This window comes from Acinonyx jubatus, chromosome D3 (assembly GCF_027475565.1).
Source record: "Acinonyx jubatus isolate Ajub_Pintada_27869175 chromosome D3, VMU_Ajub_asm_v1.0, whole genome shotgun sequence".
Lineage (NCBI taxonomy): Eukaryota > Metazoa > Chordata > Mammalia > Carnivora > Felidae > Acinonyx > Acinonyx jubatus.
In genome coordinates, this window is record NC_069392.1 from 9,307,878 (window position 1) to 9,325,992 (window position 18,115).

Sequence of the window (18,115 nt, forward strand, 5' to 3'; positions counted from 1 at the left end):
AGCAGATGGTGAGCATTCAGTGATTTCTTCTTGAATAACTGTTACTGTTAGGTAATTGCTTAAGGTTCAAGAAACGCAGTCATAGTTGCATTCGCCACGAAGCAGACTGTGTGGCTGGTAACGAACAGCTCAGACTCTCAAGTCCAGCTCTAAGTTAGAATCCCAGTTTTACCACCTACAGATAATTGTGGGCAAGTCATTCAACCACTGGGCTTCAGTTTCCCAATCTGTAAAAGGGGCATACCACCCATCTACGTAACAGGACTGTTGTACAGATAATTAAAGATAACACATACAAGGTGCTTAGTACAGTGCTGGGACATAGGAAGTGTACTCATTTTAGTTATTACTATGGCTGCAGGGCGCCTAAAGATATCCTTCCAAAGAGGAACGATTTAATTAAACCACAAACCGTCAGCATCTCTGGGATGCAGTCGCTGCCTTCACAAAGCCTAGAGGAAAGTAACTTACAAAACTTGACTCTAACCCCGGGTGGAGAGGGCGACGTGCCAGGTATAAAGGGTGCCCGTGGGAAGGCACCAGGAGGGATGGGCCGGGAAGAGCTTCCCAGAGATGACATCCGGCCTATTTAGCATGGGTGGAGTAAGAGGAATCTCAACCACCTCTCAGCTTCTTCCTGAGACAAAGACCCTCGCCACCGCCTTTCGCCGGGGCTAGACGGAAGGCTGCGAGGCCGCGGGACTCACCCGCGGCGCTGAAGCCGAAGCCGGCGGGGACGGGCGAGTGTTCCGCAAGCTCCAGTCGGATGACAACCAGTGACACACTCATAGGGCAGGCGCTGGCCGGCGCGGGCCCCGGCGGGCTCAGGCGAGGCTAGGAGGCGAGCCGAGAGGTCAAGAGGTCCAGAGTCGGCAGCGCAGCCACCGCCTCAGCGCCGGCGCCGCTGCCTCGGTAGCAGCAGCTCCGCGCGCAACCAGCCGAGCCACAACAACCTTCACTTCCGCCTCCCGGCTGCCGTCGTCGACCCGCGGGGTTACGCATGCGCGGATCAGCGCGCGCTCCGATTGGATGGGGAAGCGGGCACGTGACTGGCGTGACGGCGCGGAGGTGAGTCTGCGCTCCGGAGGAGATCTCGAAGAGGTTGGGAAGGAGGAACGTTCCGAAGACTGAGGGCAGTGGCTGCCGCGTTAGGCCGATCGGTGGGTTTGCGCCCAGGCCCGAGTTTACCTACGCGAGAGGCATTGCCCTCAGCCTACTTCAGCCGACGGCGAGGGGTCTTCGGCTCCGCGAGCTTTCCGAATTGTCCGAGGAACTGTTAGCCATATGGCGAGCTCTTGCCTTTGTTATGTTTCACCACTCGCTCTAGCGCTAGTGGAGTTGTTTTGTGTTAGCCACACGTTACAGATAGGCATGCTAAAGCTCAGAGAGGTGAATCCGTTTCTCTGAAGGCGCTTGAGGAATAGGGACTCGATTGCAGTGTTTCTGACTCTGTCTAGGGCGGTGGCCTGGTTACGTGCGCGGTGCTGGAGCTAGATCTGGGCCCTACTCTCCGCCGCATCACTTCACAAATGTTTACTGAGAGCCTAAGCATGAGAGCCTAAGCACTGGTGGGGTAATGGGATATTTTCGTGAATAAGATAAACAGAAATAGTTCCTGTTATGGAATCGACCTTGATCAGTGAGTTGTGTGACCTTGAGCTAGGTGTTGCGTAAAACTAGGATATTACACAGCCGTGAGTATTAAATGAATAGAGCCTGTGGCTCTTTATCACTTTTCTTAGATTCATCTTTGTTTTCCAGTACGTCAGACTGCCTTTAGCGTATAGACATTAAGACATACAGACCTACATAGCACATACATGACAGAATGCTATTCCAAGCGTATGCTATAAAGACATCTAAGATGTGTCACAGCATGTCCTGGACACATGTAGGGATGTGAACGATATATGCGTATAACAGGACCACATGACATATGTCTACATAGCTTGTGACTGCACGCTGTCACCTTTCAATATACTCTCTCTGTCAGGGTTTCTCAATCTTTGCACTATTAACATTTTGAGTCCTGATCATTTTTTGTGGTGTGTGTGTGTGTGTGTGTGTCCTATACTTTATAGGATGTTTGCTGGCATCCTTGTCTTGACCCACTAGCATTTCCCCCCCCCCACAAGTGGTGACAACTCACAATGTCTGGGTACATTGCCAAATGTTCCCTTAGGACCAAAATCACCCCCTGTTAAGAATTGCTGTGAAAATGCATATATGTATTCACATAGTATATGCATATAACATGCAAGATCTGTGGACTTTTTATAATTATTACAGTAGTAGATAATAGTGTGTCACGTACTAACTTGAGTGCTTTACATACTTTATTTCATGCAGTAGTAACAACAACTGTATGAAACCGTTGTATAATTATTCCCATTTACAGAGGAGGAACCTGAATCCCAGCAAGAGAAACTGGCTCAGGCTCTTACACTTAGTAAGTGGCTGAGCTAGAATTCATACCCAGGCAATCTGATTCTAGAGCCAACACTCAAGCCTCTTTACTAAACCATCTTAGCATGTGACAACACATACTGTGTGTGCATGTTTATAAAAGCATAAATTAAGTAGCAAATCTACATTATCATACTAATCTCATTGTTCTGAAAGTCACGGAGAAGACAAATACTCCCCGTGTTACAGAAAAAAGATGCCAGTCCCAGAGAACTAGAATCGTTAGTTAGCAATGGGCAAGTTGGGCTTGTAACAGTTCTTTGTGGCTATCCGCCGTGAAACCTGTCCCCTGCCTTCTCCAATTCTCTGATTTATCCAGTTTATTCATTCTTCCAGCTCATTTATGCTGGGCACCTGCTATGTGTCTAGATGCTGTGCTAAGCCCCAGGGGATGGATATACACAAGGATGAAATATGTACAAAGATGAAACGGCAAGATACGCCTTGCCGTAAGAAGCTTACAATTACAGGAGCAGATAGGTGTGCAAACAGTTGCTGTGTAATGGGGTAAATGCTCTGGTGAAGGTATGGAGAAGAAGCAATAGGAGTTTAAAAAAAAAAAAAAGTAGTGCCAGAAAGTGCCTGGGAAAAGAAAAAAGCCCCCGGGGTGCCTGACTGGCTCAGCCGGTAGAACGTGAGATTCTTGAATTCAAGCTCCACGTTGAGTGTGGAGCCTATTAAAAAAAGAAAAATTTTTAAAAGAAAAGCCTCTGCAGAGGAGGTAAAGGTAAAACTGAGGCTGTGAGGTAAAAATCAGTGGAAGTTTACCGGCAGATGAAGCAGGGAGAGATGTTACAGTCAGTGGACAGGTACCACAGCCTGGAGGGATCAGAAATCAGTGTTTTGCTGCTCTGAAGAGAGTGTTGGGAAGTGGCTAGGACAGAACCATCATCTCTAGTTGGAAGGAATAAGCAAGCTGGTCATGGGAGCATTGCCCATTCATCCATTAGTATCCTCAGTTAAGATGAAAGTCAGCCCTTCAGGCCCCAGAGACACTTTTCATCTCTGTTAAGCCCTGACACAAAACGTTTTGACGCTTTTAGTAGCCTATAAATAAACTCCTTCCATCATAAACTTTGGCCTTGGCATAGGAACATAAGTAAAACTGAAAATGCAAATCAATCTTTAAGTTTTTCATTTCAAAATTCCACCCCCCACCCCCAGTTCAGCAAATGTCCAGTTACAGGAAAAACACATTGTATCATCTTGAAGATTTACTGCTTAAGAATCCTCTCTTTAGAGTCTTACATAGCTTGTTGAATCCTTATGGAGGCACTGAAGTGGCTCCCGTAAATTTACAGACTGTCTTACCAACGTTTTTAATAAGCTTTTAAACTATAGAAAAAGCATACGCACAAAAAGTGTAAACATTTTCATGAGAAACTGACAGCAAATAGAATTTGCTTTAATTATTAAAAAAAAATTTCTTTTTAATGTTTGTTTATTTTTGAGACAGAGAGAGACAGAGTGCAAGTGGGGGAGGGGCAGAGAGAGAGGGAGACACAGAATCTGAAACAGACTCCAGGCTCTGAGCTGTCAGCACAGAGCCCGATGCGGGGCTCGAACCCGAGAACTGTGAGATCGTGACCTGAGCCGAAGTCAGACGCTTAACCAACTGAGCCACCCAGGCGCCCCTGCTTTAATTATTTTTTTATCCTAGCTTTTTATTTCAGACATACAGAAAAGTTGAAAGAATATTACACTGTGTCTAGATGGTATATAAGAGTGACCTCTCATATGCTTTTCATCATCTGGCTTTCACCTAAATAGACTAATAACATTTTGCCATATTTGGATTATCTCTATATCTATATATGTGTAAGTGTATATACATATGTATGTGTTATATGTATATGACTCCCCCCCCCCCCGAACTTTTTGACAGTACGTTTAGAAAAGAAGCAAATGGGGGCTCCTGGGTGGTTCAGTCCGTTGAGCATCTGACTTAACCTCACGTCATTATCTTGTGGTTCGTGAGTTCAAGCCCCACATTGGGCTTGCTGCTGTCAGCACAGAGCCTGCTTCAAATCCTCTGTCCCTCTCTCTCTCTCTGCTTCTCCCCCACTTGCACTCTCTCAAAAATAAATAAAACATTTAAAAAAGAGGCAAATGGAGAACAGTTAGCCTGTTGCAGCGAAGTGTAGGAGGGCTGCTGGAGTGATGGAGGCACCCTAAGTGCTAGGAGGAGGGCAGTACTGGGTATCCTTTTACTGACTTCTCGTCGGTCTTTTCTGGTAGCCAGAAGAGGTTTCATGAAGGAAGTGATGGGTAAACTAGAGCCTAAAGGACAATTTGGAATTAGCCAGGTAACAGGTGGAAAGGAGCAGCCCAGGGCAAGGAAGCAGCATAGGCCAAGGTGTGGTAGCTGGACGAGAACATCATGGGTCTGAGGAAGCGGCATGTAGATTTGCATGTCCACATCATCTGGATTAAGGTTGAAAGAGAGTTGCTACCCAAAGTCAGGGGCAGATCTAGAGGGCCTCTTGAGGAAGGTTAAAGAGTTTGTCTTGAGGGCAGTGGGGGAGCCACTGAAAATGTTATTTTATGTATTTATTTTTTTAATGTTTATTTATTTTGAGAGAGAGAGAGAGAGAGGAGAGAAAATCCCAAGCAGGCTTCACGATCAGCATAGAGCCCAATGCAGGGCTCGATCTCATGGTTGTGAGATCATGACCTGAGCTGAAATCAAGAGTTGGACGCTTAATCGACTGAGCCACCCAGGCATCCTGCCATTGAAATTTTTATTTTATTAAAAAAATTTTTTTAATCTTTATTTTTGAGAGAGAGACAGAGTGTGAGCGGGGAGGAAGAGAGAGGGAGACACAGAATTCAAAGCAGGCTCCAGGCTCTGAGCTGTCAGCACAGAGCCCCATGTGGGGCTTGAACTCACAGAGTGCGAGATCGTGACCCGAGCCAAAGTCAGATGTGCAACTGACTGAGCCACCCAGGTGCTCCACTACCACTGAAAATTTTAAGTGGCATTAGGAGGTGGCCACATTTACAGTTTTGAAAGAGCACTCTTACTCTGTTTGAAGGGTGAAGAATGAAGAGGGGGTTTGAGAAGAGGCAGGGGAACCTGTTAAGCTGTTGCAATGATCTGTGGGCAAGTTCATCGGTGGGTAGTAAGTGGAGAGAGGTAGACAGCAGCTTTCAGGAGGAAGAGTTGACAGTACAGAGCATCTAGTTTCGCCCCAGGTGGGGGACTGGGAGAAGTCAGGGGTGAATCCCAGTTTTCTAGCTTGAGCAGGTAGCTGAATGGTGGAGCCCTTTACTGAGCTAAGGAACTGAGAAAAAGGAGGAGTCAGGGAGGGTTCAGTTCTGGTTGTGGTTTGAAGTGTTTGCTGGAGATCAGTGGAGATGCCAAGTTGGCACACCTGAGCTCTAAGATGGTGGACTGGACTGGGGGCAACGAAGGCGAGCTGTGCCCTGTGTCTTCTCCTGCAGTCTTGGCCTCAACATGTACATAAGAAGGCTCTTCCAGTTGTCACAACTCCAGCAGCCTCGGAGGGCAGCCTTCCTGAAGCACATCCAGGGCAAGCACCAGGGATCCAGGCACTGGACACATTCTGGAGGCGGCCCCTACAGAGCGGTGATTTTTGATATGGGTGGAGTTCTCATTCCTTCTCCAGGGAGAGTGGCTGCAGGTGAGCTCTTTATTCTGTTTCACTTTTGGAGACTAGGCTGGGGGTGGAGGGGAATGAAGTGAGGTAAGGGGAGACAGAGGAAGATTTGGGCAGGGGGAGATACTCTGGCTCTTAAATTCCAAGCACCACTTTGTGGCTGAGTATTTTGAGTAAATTATTCAACTTCTCTGAGTCTTTATTTTCATTTTGTTATCAAGTTAAGGCTAATAGGGGTGCCTGGGTGGTTCAGTAGATTGAGTGTCTGACTCTTGGTTTCAGCTCAGGTCATGATCTCATGGTTCGTGACATTGAGCCTGGCATTGGGCTCTGTCTCTCAAAATAAATGAATAAAATTTAAATTAAGGCTAATTATGGTACTTACCTCTTTGGGATTTGGGGAGAGTTGAATGAAATGATTACAGAAGACACTTGCGTAGCACAGTGAGTGCTTATCTCAACTTCAATTCCCAATTCATGATGAGCTGCCATTGTTGTTGTTGTTATTGGTATTGGTAGAATTTAACTACCTTTCTCTGAGAACTGTGCTGCTTGCCTGAGAAACCTGCTTTATGTCCTTCAAGATCAAACCTCTAGTCTCTGATCCTTTATCAGCCCCTCCTGGTTTACTTTTTTCCTTACTCAGTTCAACTGACTTGCATTGGATTAATTTTTTTTTTTTTTACATGTATTTATTTTTGAGAGACAGAGAGACAGAGCGCAAGCTGGGGAGGGGCAGAGAGAGAGAAGGAGACACAGAATCAGAAGCAGGCTTTAGGCTCCGAGCTGTCAGCAGCACAGAGCCCGACACGGGGCTGGAACCCACGAACCGTGAGATCATGACCTAAGCCGAAGTCGGACGGGACGCTTAACTGACTGAGCCACCCAGGCGTCCCGCATTGGATTAATTTTGGCCTCAAGTGTTAGGAAACCTAACAGAACAGTGACCGAAACAAGATCAAAGTTTCTTTCTTTGGCACATGAAAGCTCAGGTGTGTGGTAGGGGGCTAGTATGTTGCTCGGTGATATCAGGCACTCAGGTTGTGTCTATTGTATTGCTCTGCTGCAAATACTCTTCATTTTCAGTTTCACCTCCTGATCTATCTTGGCTGCATTACCTCCTGCCATCACATTCTCATTCCAGCCAGCAGGAATAAAAAAGGGCCAAAGAGCTGACCTCTATGGTAGCTGGTTGGGCGATTCTCCATGCTAAACCAACCCAAGTACAGGTTTTATATGTCCCTGGGTAAAAAAAAATTACTATTGACGTTAAACATGAAACAGTTATTTAACCAGCAAAAATGAGTTTGGGAATAGCGGAGAATTGCAATTTGGGACAAGCTAGCTTTGGTCAAAACCATAGGCTAGTCCAACAAACAAAGGAGAGGAACATTTTATGGAGAAGGAGGAGGAAGTTGGGAGGGCTTGTTTTGAACAAAAGTCCATTGGAGAAAGGCAGGAGTTCATGGTGATGATGGTTTCTCATTAGCCGAGCTGGTGGGGTAGTCAGTTCAGCATACATCTTTTTTCCTGTTGGGGCCAGTAATTCACCATCCTTTCCTGTTGGAGATTCTTCTGTTGGTGTCTGTCATTGACGGAGTTGGAAGGGCGTGCGAGCTCCCCCTTCTGGCGTCCTGACTTCATTTTAGTGAGGTTTTCCTTTTCACGTTACCCAGCTAAGCAAACTGACTTGGTGAGCAATTTTTTAGCTCCTGCTGCAGCTGGTCCCTCAGCCTCCCTATTCCTCTGCTCATATTCCTCTGGCATTTGCCACAGGGCTGTTCCAACCTCCCAGCAGTCTCCTACTCCCCCCACCCAAGCCTTCATACTTGGAAGACAGCTGAATCTCTTCTTTTACAGAAAACAAAGATCACTGGACAGGAGTCTTCTCAGCTTTCTCCAGAACATCTTGAGAACCTATTCGCTTTACTCCCTCTGCTTCGGCCCAGGTTCAGGACCCTACCGTCTCCTACCTGCACCATCACATGAACCTCCTAACTCTTCTCTCTGCCTCTGGCCCTCTGGGTTTTGTACCACCTTCCATGCAGCCCCCAGAGTTACATTTCTGAGATGCGGATCCCATCCCTTCCCTCCCTTGCTTCAAATCCTCGAGTGCCTGTGCTTTGTCCCTTAGATTAAGCCCAGAAGCTTTCGCTTGGTATCCAAGGCCTCTTGCAAATTAGCCCTCGTGTCCATGTACCATAGCATTTCCCACATTTCAGCCTCTGTGGACTGCTTGATGTTCTTTAAATTTGCCGAACACCTTTACACTCCTGTGTCTTTGCAAGTTCTCTCCCCTCTGCTGGCAGCCACCCTTCCCTGCCTCCTCTGCCTGTTCAAATCCTACTTGTACTTTTGATGGTGACCTAAACAGTATATTACTTGGCACAGTGCCTGGAGTATTTTGCACACTCAATAAATCTTGTGGTGGTTATTAATATTGATTTTAAGACTTCTTGGGGCACCTGGGTGACTCAGTTGGTTAAGTGTCCAACTTTGGTTTGGGTCATGATCTCATAGTTTGTGGTTTCAAGCCCTGCATTGGGCTCTGCACTAACAGTGCAGAGCCTACTTGGGATTTTCTCTGTCTCCCTCTCTCTGCCCGTACCCTGTGCATGCTCATGTGCGCGCTCTCTCTCTCCCCCTCTCTTAAAAATAAATAAACTTAAAAAACAAACAAACAAACAACTACAAAAAAACGACTTCTTTTCTGTGAAAGCCTCTCTGACTTCCTCCCTGGGTAGAGTGTCCCTGTCTAGCATGTTCCCAGGTCAGTTCATCCTTTATCAAGGTATGTTTTAGGTAGCAAGCTTTTTGTATAAAGGGTTAAGTAGGCTTTGCAAGCCACACAATCTGTCACAATTGCTCAATTCTCCTGTTGGAGCAAGAAAACAGTGATAGACAGTAGTACATGAATACAAAAGCAGATAGGAGACAGATTTGGTTCCCAGGCCGTATTTTGCATATCCTTGGTCTAGTTTATACACCTGTATGGTATTCCATTCTATGGATGTATCAAAGTTGATGTAACAAGCGATTTACTAACATGTGTTTAAATTCCTGGCTCTTTTCATCATAAGCAATTCTGCACAAACAGCCTTGTTCATAATCTTTGCTGACTTTTATAAATATATATGTGGGAGAAATTCCTAGAAGTGGAATTACTACATCAAACGTATATTTAAAATTTTGCTCTCCATAGAGGTTGTTCTTCTTTCCACTCCCATCAACAGTCTACAAGAGTGCCAGTTTCCTTACATGCTTGCCAATTCTGAGACCATAAAAAATGTTACACATTTTAGTTCTCAAATTAAATAAGTAGGATTATTTGCATTGAGCTTTAAGTCTTGCTATTCTCAAAGAACATGTATCAAATTAGTAACATTGATTATTTCTAAGGGAGATTGCTTGTCATTTAACTTTCTTTTTTATACTTTTCTATATTGTCAAATATTTTCAATGCATAGGCCCTACTTTATCAAAACAAAATAAATGTGTAAAGTATATTATGTCTTAGAAATACTTACGATTGCTACATATATATTTGCCCCATAGCAGCTATATTTTAGAAAGAAAACACACAACTTGGTACAAGAAAAAGCAGCCTCTGTCCAAAGACTCCCCGTACACACAAATGCTGATCCATCCACTGCCTGAACTTCTTATGGATAGAAATCGTCTTTAGGGGCGCCTGGGTGGCTCAGTTGGTTGAGCATCCAACTCTTGATTTTGGCTCAGGTCATGATCTTACTGTTCATGAGTTCGAGCCCTGTGTCGGGCTCTGTGCTGACAGTGTGGAGCCTGCCTGGGATTCTCTCTCTGTCTCTGCCCCTTGCTCACACTCTCCTTCCACCCCTCAAGAATAAAAATAAACATTAAAAAAAAAAAAAGGAAAATTTCTTCTTTATTCCGCAAAGACCGCATCCCCCAAGTGAATGTTTCAGCGTAGCAGTTCTGGTGCCACAGAGGATGACTCCAGTTTACAAAATGAAGGGCCTGTTTTGGTGTGCTGTCCGAACGTGGCTTATTACGCTTGTGTTTTCTTACTACGTGCCAGGAGTGTATGAGCGACCTGAGGTACATGAGGCAGCTGATGAGAGCAGGGAAGAAAATGCATAATGCAGTGTCCAGAGTCATGTCAAGTAGAGGGTAAGGACCTGATGCTTAACAGCAGTGTCCCCTCCATATCACTGTTGCCTTGGGGTCTAAGACTGAGATTTTGCGTTTCCTCAGTTTCTCCTAATTCCCGTGAGAATCCCCCCCTGGGACCACAGCAGCGTCGCAGGGACTGGTGGTAATTCCCCTGAGCTTTCCAAACCCCAGCCATCTCTGAATGTATTTCACTTATTGCAAATTTTAATTCCTATAGAATGGGAGCTACAAAATGATATCCCTCCTGGAACTATACTGCAGGCCTTTATCTCAGGTGGTGAAAAGGGGCCCTGGATGAAATTTATGAGGGGAGAGATAACAACAGAGGATTTCTTACAGCAATTTGGGAGACTTTGCTCTGAAATCGTGAGTGATAAACATACTTGAATTTACATATTCTTTCTGCCTAGAGTTTGGGTGCAATACTCAGCTATTAAGTTGGTTAAACTGCAAATAAGTGAAAACCTAATAATCCATTTGAATTAAAAAAACTTTTTAAATTTATTCATTTGGGAGAGAGAGAAAGAGAACAAGCAAGGGAGGGGCACAAAAGGAGGGGGCCTGAGGATCCAAAGCAGGCTGTGTGCTGACAGCAGAGAGCTCGATGTGGAGCTTGAATTTACAAGCCATGAGATCATGACCTGAGTTGGGACGCTTAACCGACTGAGCCACCCAGGTGCCCCGCCATTTTTAAGTTTTTAATGCATTTCTTCCATCCCCAGGTACTGAACTTTAACTACATATATCTAAAAGTATGTGCCTCCCCCACTCATGCTCTGTGTCTCTTTTTCAAAAACAAACATTAAAAAAAGTCTTTAAATGAATGTACATAATGCCGCTCAACTGCACACTTAAAGTGGTCGAAATAGTACGTTGTATGTGATGTATGTTTTTTTAAAGATTTTATTATTTTTTTGTGTTTGAGAGAGAGAGAGAGAGAGAGAGACAGAGCATGAGCAGGGGAGGGGCAGAGAGAGAGGGAGACACAGAATCCGAAGCAGGCTCCAGGCTCTGAGCTGTCAGCACACAGCCTGACACAGGGTTTGAACTCCTGCACCCCGAGATCATGACCTAAGCCAATGTTGGATGCTTAATTGACTGAGTCACCCAACTGCCCCTATGTTACGTATATTTTACCACAATTTCAAATAGGTATATAAAACTTTGTGCTAAGTGAAAGAAAGAAGTCAGTCAAAAAGACCACAGATTGTATGATTCCATTGATATGAAATGTCTAAGACAGGGAAATCAATAGAAATAGAAACTTAGATTAGTGATTTTCTAGGACTGAGAGTATTGGGAATGGGGGGGGGTAGAATGGAACGTGACTGCCAATATATATGGAGTTTCTTTTCAAGGTGATGAAAATGTTCTAAAATTGATTGTGGTGATGGTTACACAACTGTGAATATATTAAAAATTTTGAATTTTACAGTTTATGGGTGAATTGTGTGGTATGTGAATTGTATCTCAAGAAAGCTGTTCCGTAGTGTGTATGTGTGTGTTTGTATAAAAGAGCAGACCTGCCTTTGCAAATGTTTGAAATATGGTAACAGTTTCCAAAACCCACGTAGATTGAATTTAAAAATGAAAAGTGGGTCAGAAGCTGAAGTTCACAATACGAAATCATTACATGTCTTCTGGATCATTAAGAATTAAATTATAGGGTCGTCTGGGTGGCTCAGTCGGTTAAGTGTTTCACTCTATTTCAGCTCAGGTCATGATCTCACAGTTCATGAGTTTGAGCCCTGCATTGAGCTCTGTGCTGACAGTGCAGAGCCTACTTGGGATTCTCTCTCTGCGTGTGTGTGTTCTCTGTTTCAAAACAAATAAATTTTTAAAAAAGAATGAAATGATACCTGCTTAATATACTTTTAGCTTAAGTTGTCCTTGGATATTCTGATGCTCTTTAAAATTGCCAATCCATGGGGTGCCTGGGTGGCTCAGTCAGTTAAGCATCTAACTCTGGATCTCAGCTCAGGTTATGATCTCACAGTTTGTGGGTTTGAGCCCCACACTGGTCTCTGTGCTGACAGTTCAGAGCCTGGGAGCCTACTTCAAATTCTGTGTGTGTGTCTCTCTCTGCCCCCTACCCCCACCCCACTTGTGCACGCGCTCTCTCTCTCTCTCTCTCTCTCAAAAACCAATACGTAAACATTTAAAAATAAATAAGTAAAATTGCCAATCCATGACTGAAATAAAGAATTCATTTAACTGGACTATTGATATAAATAGCTCCATTCCCTCACCACTGTCACCTGAAGTTACTTTTTACAACCTTGTATGTGAAGTTCTGCACCGGGGCTGAGGGACAATTCCTTTAGGTAGCAAATCAAACGAGGTAGCAGTAGGAAGACAGGAAGCCGTGTTTTTCTCTGTTGGTCATAAGCTGTTCCTCCTACTCTTAATTATTGCTGCCTCTCCTTTCCCCTCCCCCACTTTTAGTCAAAGACCTCCGTACCTGTGGGCTCCTTTCTCTCCCTGCTGACCAGTGAGCAACTGGCGAAGCAGTTCCCAGTGATGACTGAGGCCATAACTCAAATTCGGGCAAAAGGCCTTCGGACTGCAGTCTTGAGCAATAATTTTTATCTTCCCAACGGGAAAAGCTTTTTGCCCCTGGACCGGAAACAGTTTGATGTGGTAAGCTTGAAGTAATCCAAAACTATCAAAACAGAGTCTCTGTCCTTGCTTTAGGATGCATCATTAAACACTGCCTCGTAGCAGGTCTTGAGTGAATGGGTTTCCTTAGTCAGTCTAACTTGACTAAATTAGACTTAGACCTAACAGGATGAAAAGAGGACTTCTAAAACATCTCTGAGCTCTCAGCAAGGTCCAGCATTTATGGTCTTTGATAACTGGTTGAAACCTCAGCTTTAGAGACTCTTTCATGTTCTGGGTTTGAACCTTATTCGTCACATAGCTCACAAACTTCCGTCAGCCCTCACATCTAAAGGGACCTTTGACCTTATCTCTTCAAAGACCAACCATGTTGGGGTGTCTAGGTGCTCAGTCAGCAGAGTGTACAACTCTTGATCCCAGGATCGTGAGTTTGAGTCCCAGATTGGGTGTAGAGATAACTTAAGTAAATATTTATTAAAAAGAAAAAAAAAAAAGACCAGTGATGTTGCCCTTTATTTCTGTGGCATTAATCCTGAGACCAGTGCTATCCAATAAAACTTACTGCAGTAATGGAAATGTCCAATATGGTTGTTTCTAGTCACATATGGCTATTAAGCCCTTGAAATGTGGCTGGTGTCACTAACAACTGAATTTTATTTCATTTTTATTAGTTTAAATGTAAATAATCACATATGGCTGGTGGTTACTATATTGAATCGCCCAGTGCTAGACCATCAAACTGCCCTGAGAACATACTGAGTGAAAGATGGTCTTCTGTGCCAGGAGGTTACTCCTATAAACGATTCCCCATTTCCCCAAGAGAGAAATAGATTATCATCCTGGGACAGATACGAATTATTCGTAGCTGACTTGCTTAAACTTCAGTTAGAAAGTAGATTCTTACTGAGCAGTTACTGCGCGCTGGCCACTGACTACACGTGAAGGGATACTGTGGCAAATGTGACAGACACGGTCTTTGCCCCACAGAGTACGCACCTGCTACATTTCAGGTGCTCACTCACCACGTGCGGCTAGTGGCTACTATACTGGACAGCATATACAGCGTTTCCATCATTCTGAAAAGTTCTATTGGATAGTGCTATTTTAGAACATAAAATCTAGTAAAATTGACAGGTGGAAATTCAGAGGGCAAATGTTGGAAATGAACCTCTCAGCCTAGTGCTGTTTTCACCTCCCACATCCTCCTTCCTTCCTATAGAAAGCCTGTCAGAGATAGAGTCCTGTCCCCTCTGTACACCTTGTCTAGCTCCCCACCTGCTTTGATTGTTGTTTTCCCCGTGGGACACAAACAGCGCTCTTCCAAGCCCCCTCCCCTCCGAGTGCTCCGGGACTTCAGCCAGATTCAATCCTGTCTCTGCAGCTTGCTAGCCAGGTGATCACGGGCGGTGGCTTTGCTTCCTTGAACCTCAGTTTCTTCCTCTTTAATTCAGGAATAGCAATTTCTTTGTTGTAGGGTCGCTGCGTGCATCCCACAGAATTATGCATGCAAAGCTCTCTGCATGGTCCTGGCACATGGTCAGTATTCAGTACGTTTTGGTTATTTTCAGAGTGCAGTGCAGCTATAGGAATGATATCTTCATCTAGACAAATTAAATTGTCCAGGCTCACGTTCAGCCCTTCAAATGAAGCTACAATTTAAAAGACCTATGAGTTTCTTTAAAAAAAAAAAAAAAATGGACTTGTTTATTCAGACTTCACAGGCATTTTGGCATGTGCTTTCCAGGAGTTTTCTGATGGGTTTTCGTATTTTAGGTCTGCAGAAGACCTGGAGTTTTAAAAACATTTCATCAAGGGCAAGGGTTTAGATTTTTGTTCTCTAAAGCACACGCGCGCACACATACATAGATGTTTTGATAGAATAAAGATAGTGTAAGCAATCTGTGATCTCTGTCAACATTAGAGGCTGAACTCTTAAACCAGTATTATAGGAATCTGTCTCGGCTTCAAAATGTTTTTCCATCTAATTTTTTTCAGTTAAAAATATTTTTACATTTTTTTATTGTAAAAACCCACATAACATAAAAGTTACCATCATAACCATGTTTAAAGTGTTCAGTTCAGTAGCGTTAAGTATATTCACATTGTTAAGAACTACATCTCCAGGACTTTTTCAACTTGCAAAATAGAACAGAAAGAGAAGGCCAGGGATCTTATCAAACTTAAATCTGGAGAATTTTTTCACTTCCCCAATACAGTGACCCTCAACATAGTCCCTCAGGAGAGATGCCTGCTTGTGAGAACTTGGCTCACTGGGCTCACCACCCCCTCTGTCTGTCTCAGCCAGCACAGCTGTGTTGTTCTCCCGCAGTGTGGACACTGGTCTGTGTCTGAAACACCCAGTTTCTCTGGTACCCACTACTGATGTTTTCTTTACACGGAGCTTTGTCTTTTTTAGTTCATTCGGCTCCTTAAGAGACAGGGAAGATTAAATAGAGTGGTCCAATTTATTTAGGATATTTATTTTCCTGAAAGGGCAGTTCTCACCCAACCCTGAATAATGCAAATGTAGAGTAGAGGGAGGGGTTTGTCCTTGGTTTTGGAGAGCCTGAGTCCTTCCTGGAGTGAGCATGGATTGAGTTCTATTTTCAGGGCAGACCAGAGGGTGTCAGTTACAAGCTTCTGTGGCTGTTTTAGGCCCACTTTATAGGAGATTAAGCCCCGGGAACAGTGTAAGAGGACCTGCAGGTTGATGGATCAGAGGTTGCCTGGCACTGGGTCCGGTTTTGCAGGGTTTCATCTGGACCCTCTGAAGCATACCCACCCCCCACCCTCCGCCCCCCACTGCATTTCCAGACCAGATACACAGTGGAAGTGAGGTTGTCAGGACACAGGAAGCTCTTTGCGTGAAAGGAACAGTACTTTGCCATGAACAGTCTCTTTGGGGTCTGTTCTCCCATGGGATTTATATAAGTTGAGGATGGCTGTTTTGCTTTTTAATTTCTGAAATACAGACATTAAGGTCATGTGCCTTTTGTAGTTAGTAAACAGTGCTGCCTTTTTTAAAAAAAAAATTTTTTTTTAATGTTTATTTTTGAGAGAGGGAGAGAGAGAGCACGAGCTGGGGATGGGCAGAGAGGGAGACAGAGGATCCAAAGTAGGATCTGCACCGACAGCAGAGAGCCCGATGTGGGGCTCAAACCCACGAACCAACCATGAGATCATGACTTGAGCCGAAGTCGGGCACTCAACTGACTGAGCCACCCAGGTGCCCCTCCCTTCTTTCTGAAAAAATGGCGAAGTAGAAATCTACAGCTCTTCTGTGTAGCCACAATATTTAACATTAGCAAAATGCTAACATCATTTTGGAACCACTCAACTTTCATTTAATGTTCTCAACACCGCTAAGATAGGTAAGATAGCTATTAGCATCCCCACTTTGCCGATGATGACATTGAGGCCCATTGTGGCTTCGCTGTGTGTGTGCAAGGTCGCTGTTTCTGAACCAGAACTTTGGTTTTCTGAGCTTGCCCCCAGCTAGTAACCCAGTATTACCATATCTCCAACTTTAAAAAACAACATCATTTTATATCATAACACTCTGAAGTTACTTATTATAACAAATCTCAACGGTCTTCCTATTATTCTTTTAAAAAATATGCCAGTATGCATGTGGGAGCACCACCTTTTAGAGACACTCATCTCTCATCCCCGTCCCTTGCTCAGGTCGTGGAGTCCTGCCTAGAAGGTGTCTGTAAGCCAGACCCCAGGATATACAAGCTGTGCTTGGAGCGGCTTGGCCTGCCGCCTTCTGAGTCCATCTTTCTTGATGATCTTGGACCGAATCTAAAAGCGGCTGCCAGCCTTGGCATTCACACCATAAAGGTAATGATCACTATTTTTTGAACCCCTGCTGTGCTCTAGGCACTAGCATAAGCATTTCTAAGCTTGTCCTGTTAACAATCATAGTTGTGTTTAGTGGTTTTCCACCATGTTGCTATGGTCTTCTTTTTTATTAATTTTAGGATATTTACATGACGAGCCACTCTATTTTTTTTTTCAACGTTTATTTATTTTTTTGGGGGGACAGAGAGAGACAGAGCATGAATGGGGGAGGGGCAGAGAGAGAGGGAGACACAGAATCGGAAACAGGCTCCAGGCTCCGAGCCATCAGCCCAGAGCCCAACGCGGGGCTCAAACTCACGGACCGCGAGATTGCGACCTGGCTGAAGTCGGACGCTCAACCGACTGCACCACCCAGGCGCCCCGAGCCACTCTATTTTTGAAAGGAAGTAAGACAGACACTAAGAAGGCAGTTTGAGAAAAGAATTGTGCAAGGAGGTGAATGGCAGGCTTAAGACATTTGGGATGGCAGCTAGGCTGTCCCTGTGACACCGTTCTGGGTGGGGAGCCGGCAGCTACCAGCCACACGGACCGCCCAGGTCATGGCTGTGAAGCACAAGAAGCCACCTGAGAGGACGTCTCTGTCCAGCTTCCTGTGTTTGGGTTTCCATTATGAAGCTGATGGGCCATAGGGACAGGGTTGATGCTGCAGCACAGTATCATGCCCTCCTGGCATGAAGGAGCATCGTGGACTCTTAACTGGCACTCTTCCCAGCCAATAAGAAAGTTTAGTGTGGTTAAGAATTAAATGAGAAGAGCAAAGTCTTTATACAGCTTCCTCATTAGCTGAATATCTTGGCCTCCAAAGTCCTTGCTCAGAAACGTGACTTCTTGGATATTTTCCTCTAAAAAACTGCCCTTTTAGAGAACAGACAGGAGGCCAGGTCAGGGTTGACTGATGGTACATGTTCAGTCTTCTCTTTGAAACCAGGTTGATGACCCAGAAACTGCAGTAAAGGAATTAGAAACCCGTTTGGGTTTTACGTTGAGAATGGTTGTTCCAAACACTTGCCCCATGAGAAAGACAATGGACATTCCACGAGGTTCCTTGGAGAAGTACCTTAAAGACTTACTGGGGTCCCAAAGCACAGGTATTTAAATTTCTGCTTTTTGCCAACTCTTTCAAGGCTAGGCCTTCAGTCTGGTTCTCACTTTCAAACCCTAGTGGAATATGCTGGAGACAGAGGCTGTGTGGTGAGGAAAACAGCCATGGAGCTCAGTGGATCTGAGTGCAGCTTTCAGTTTTGCTTGGGGAAAAGCATGAACCCCAAAAGTACACTCACCCTCTCTTCCACCCGAGAGCGTGGTGTGGCAGGGATCGCCTGGGATCTGGAGACTGTGTACGTGCCCAGGGGTGTTTGAGTGTGTCTAAATGTTTTGAGATGACAGCCTGTTTT

General features: G+C 44.7%; 2 protein-coding genes across 4 annotated transcripts in view; one reads left to right on the top strand and one right to left on the bottom strand.

The window, feature by feature from the left end:
* Positions 1-849, bottom strand: part of BRAP (BRCA1 associated protein) — a 28,727-nt gene extending 27,878 nt beyond the window's left edge. Inside the window, exon 1 of the mRNA XM_027044300.2 lies at positions 708-849. Coding sequence (XP_026900101.1) covers positions 708-789 — 82 coding nt within the window. The 5' untranslated portion in view covers positions 790-849. The remainder of the gene's footprint in view (positions 1-707) is intronic.
* Positions 850-899: 50 nt separating this feature from the next.
* The window catches only part of ACAD10 (acyl-CoA dehydrogenase family member 10), a 51,151-nt gene continuing 33,935 nt past the window's right edge, over positions 900-18,115 (top strand). For all 3 annotated transcript variants that reach the window (XM_027044298.2, XM_027044297.2, XM_027044299.2), the window contains exons 1-6: positions 900-1,068; positions 5,911-6,110; positions 10,456-10,604; positions 12,684-12,878; positions 16,542-16,700; positions 17,650-17,809. In XM_027044298.2, coding sequence (XP_026900099.1) covers positions 1,001-1,068; positions 5,911-6,110; positions 10,456-10,604; positions 12,684-12,878; positions 16,542-16,700; positions 17,650-17,809 — 931 coding nt within the window. In that variant the 5' untranslated portion in view covers positions 900-1,000. The remainder of the gene's footprint in view (positions 1,069-5,910; positions 6,111-10,455; positions 10,605-12,683; positions 12,879-16,541; positions 16,701-17,649; positions 17,810-18,115) is intronic.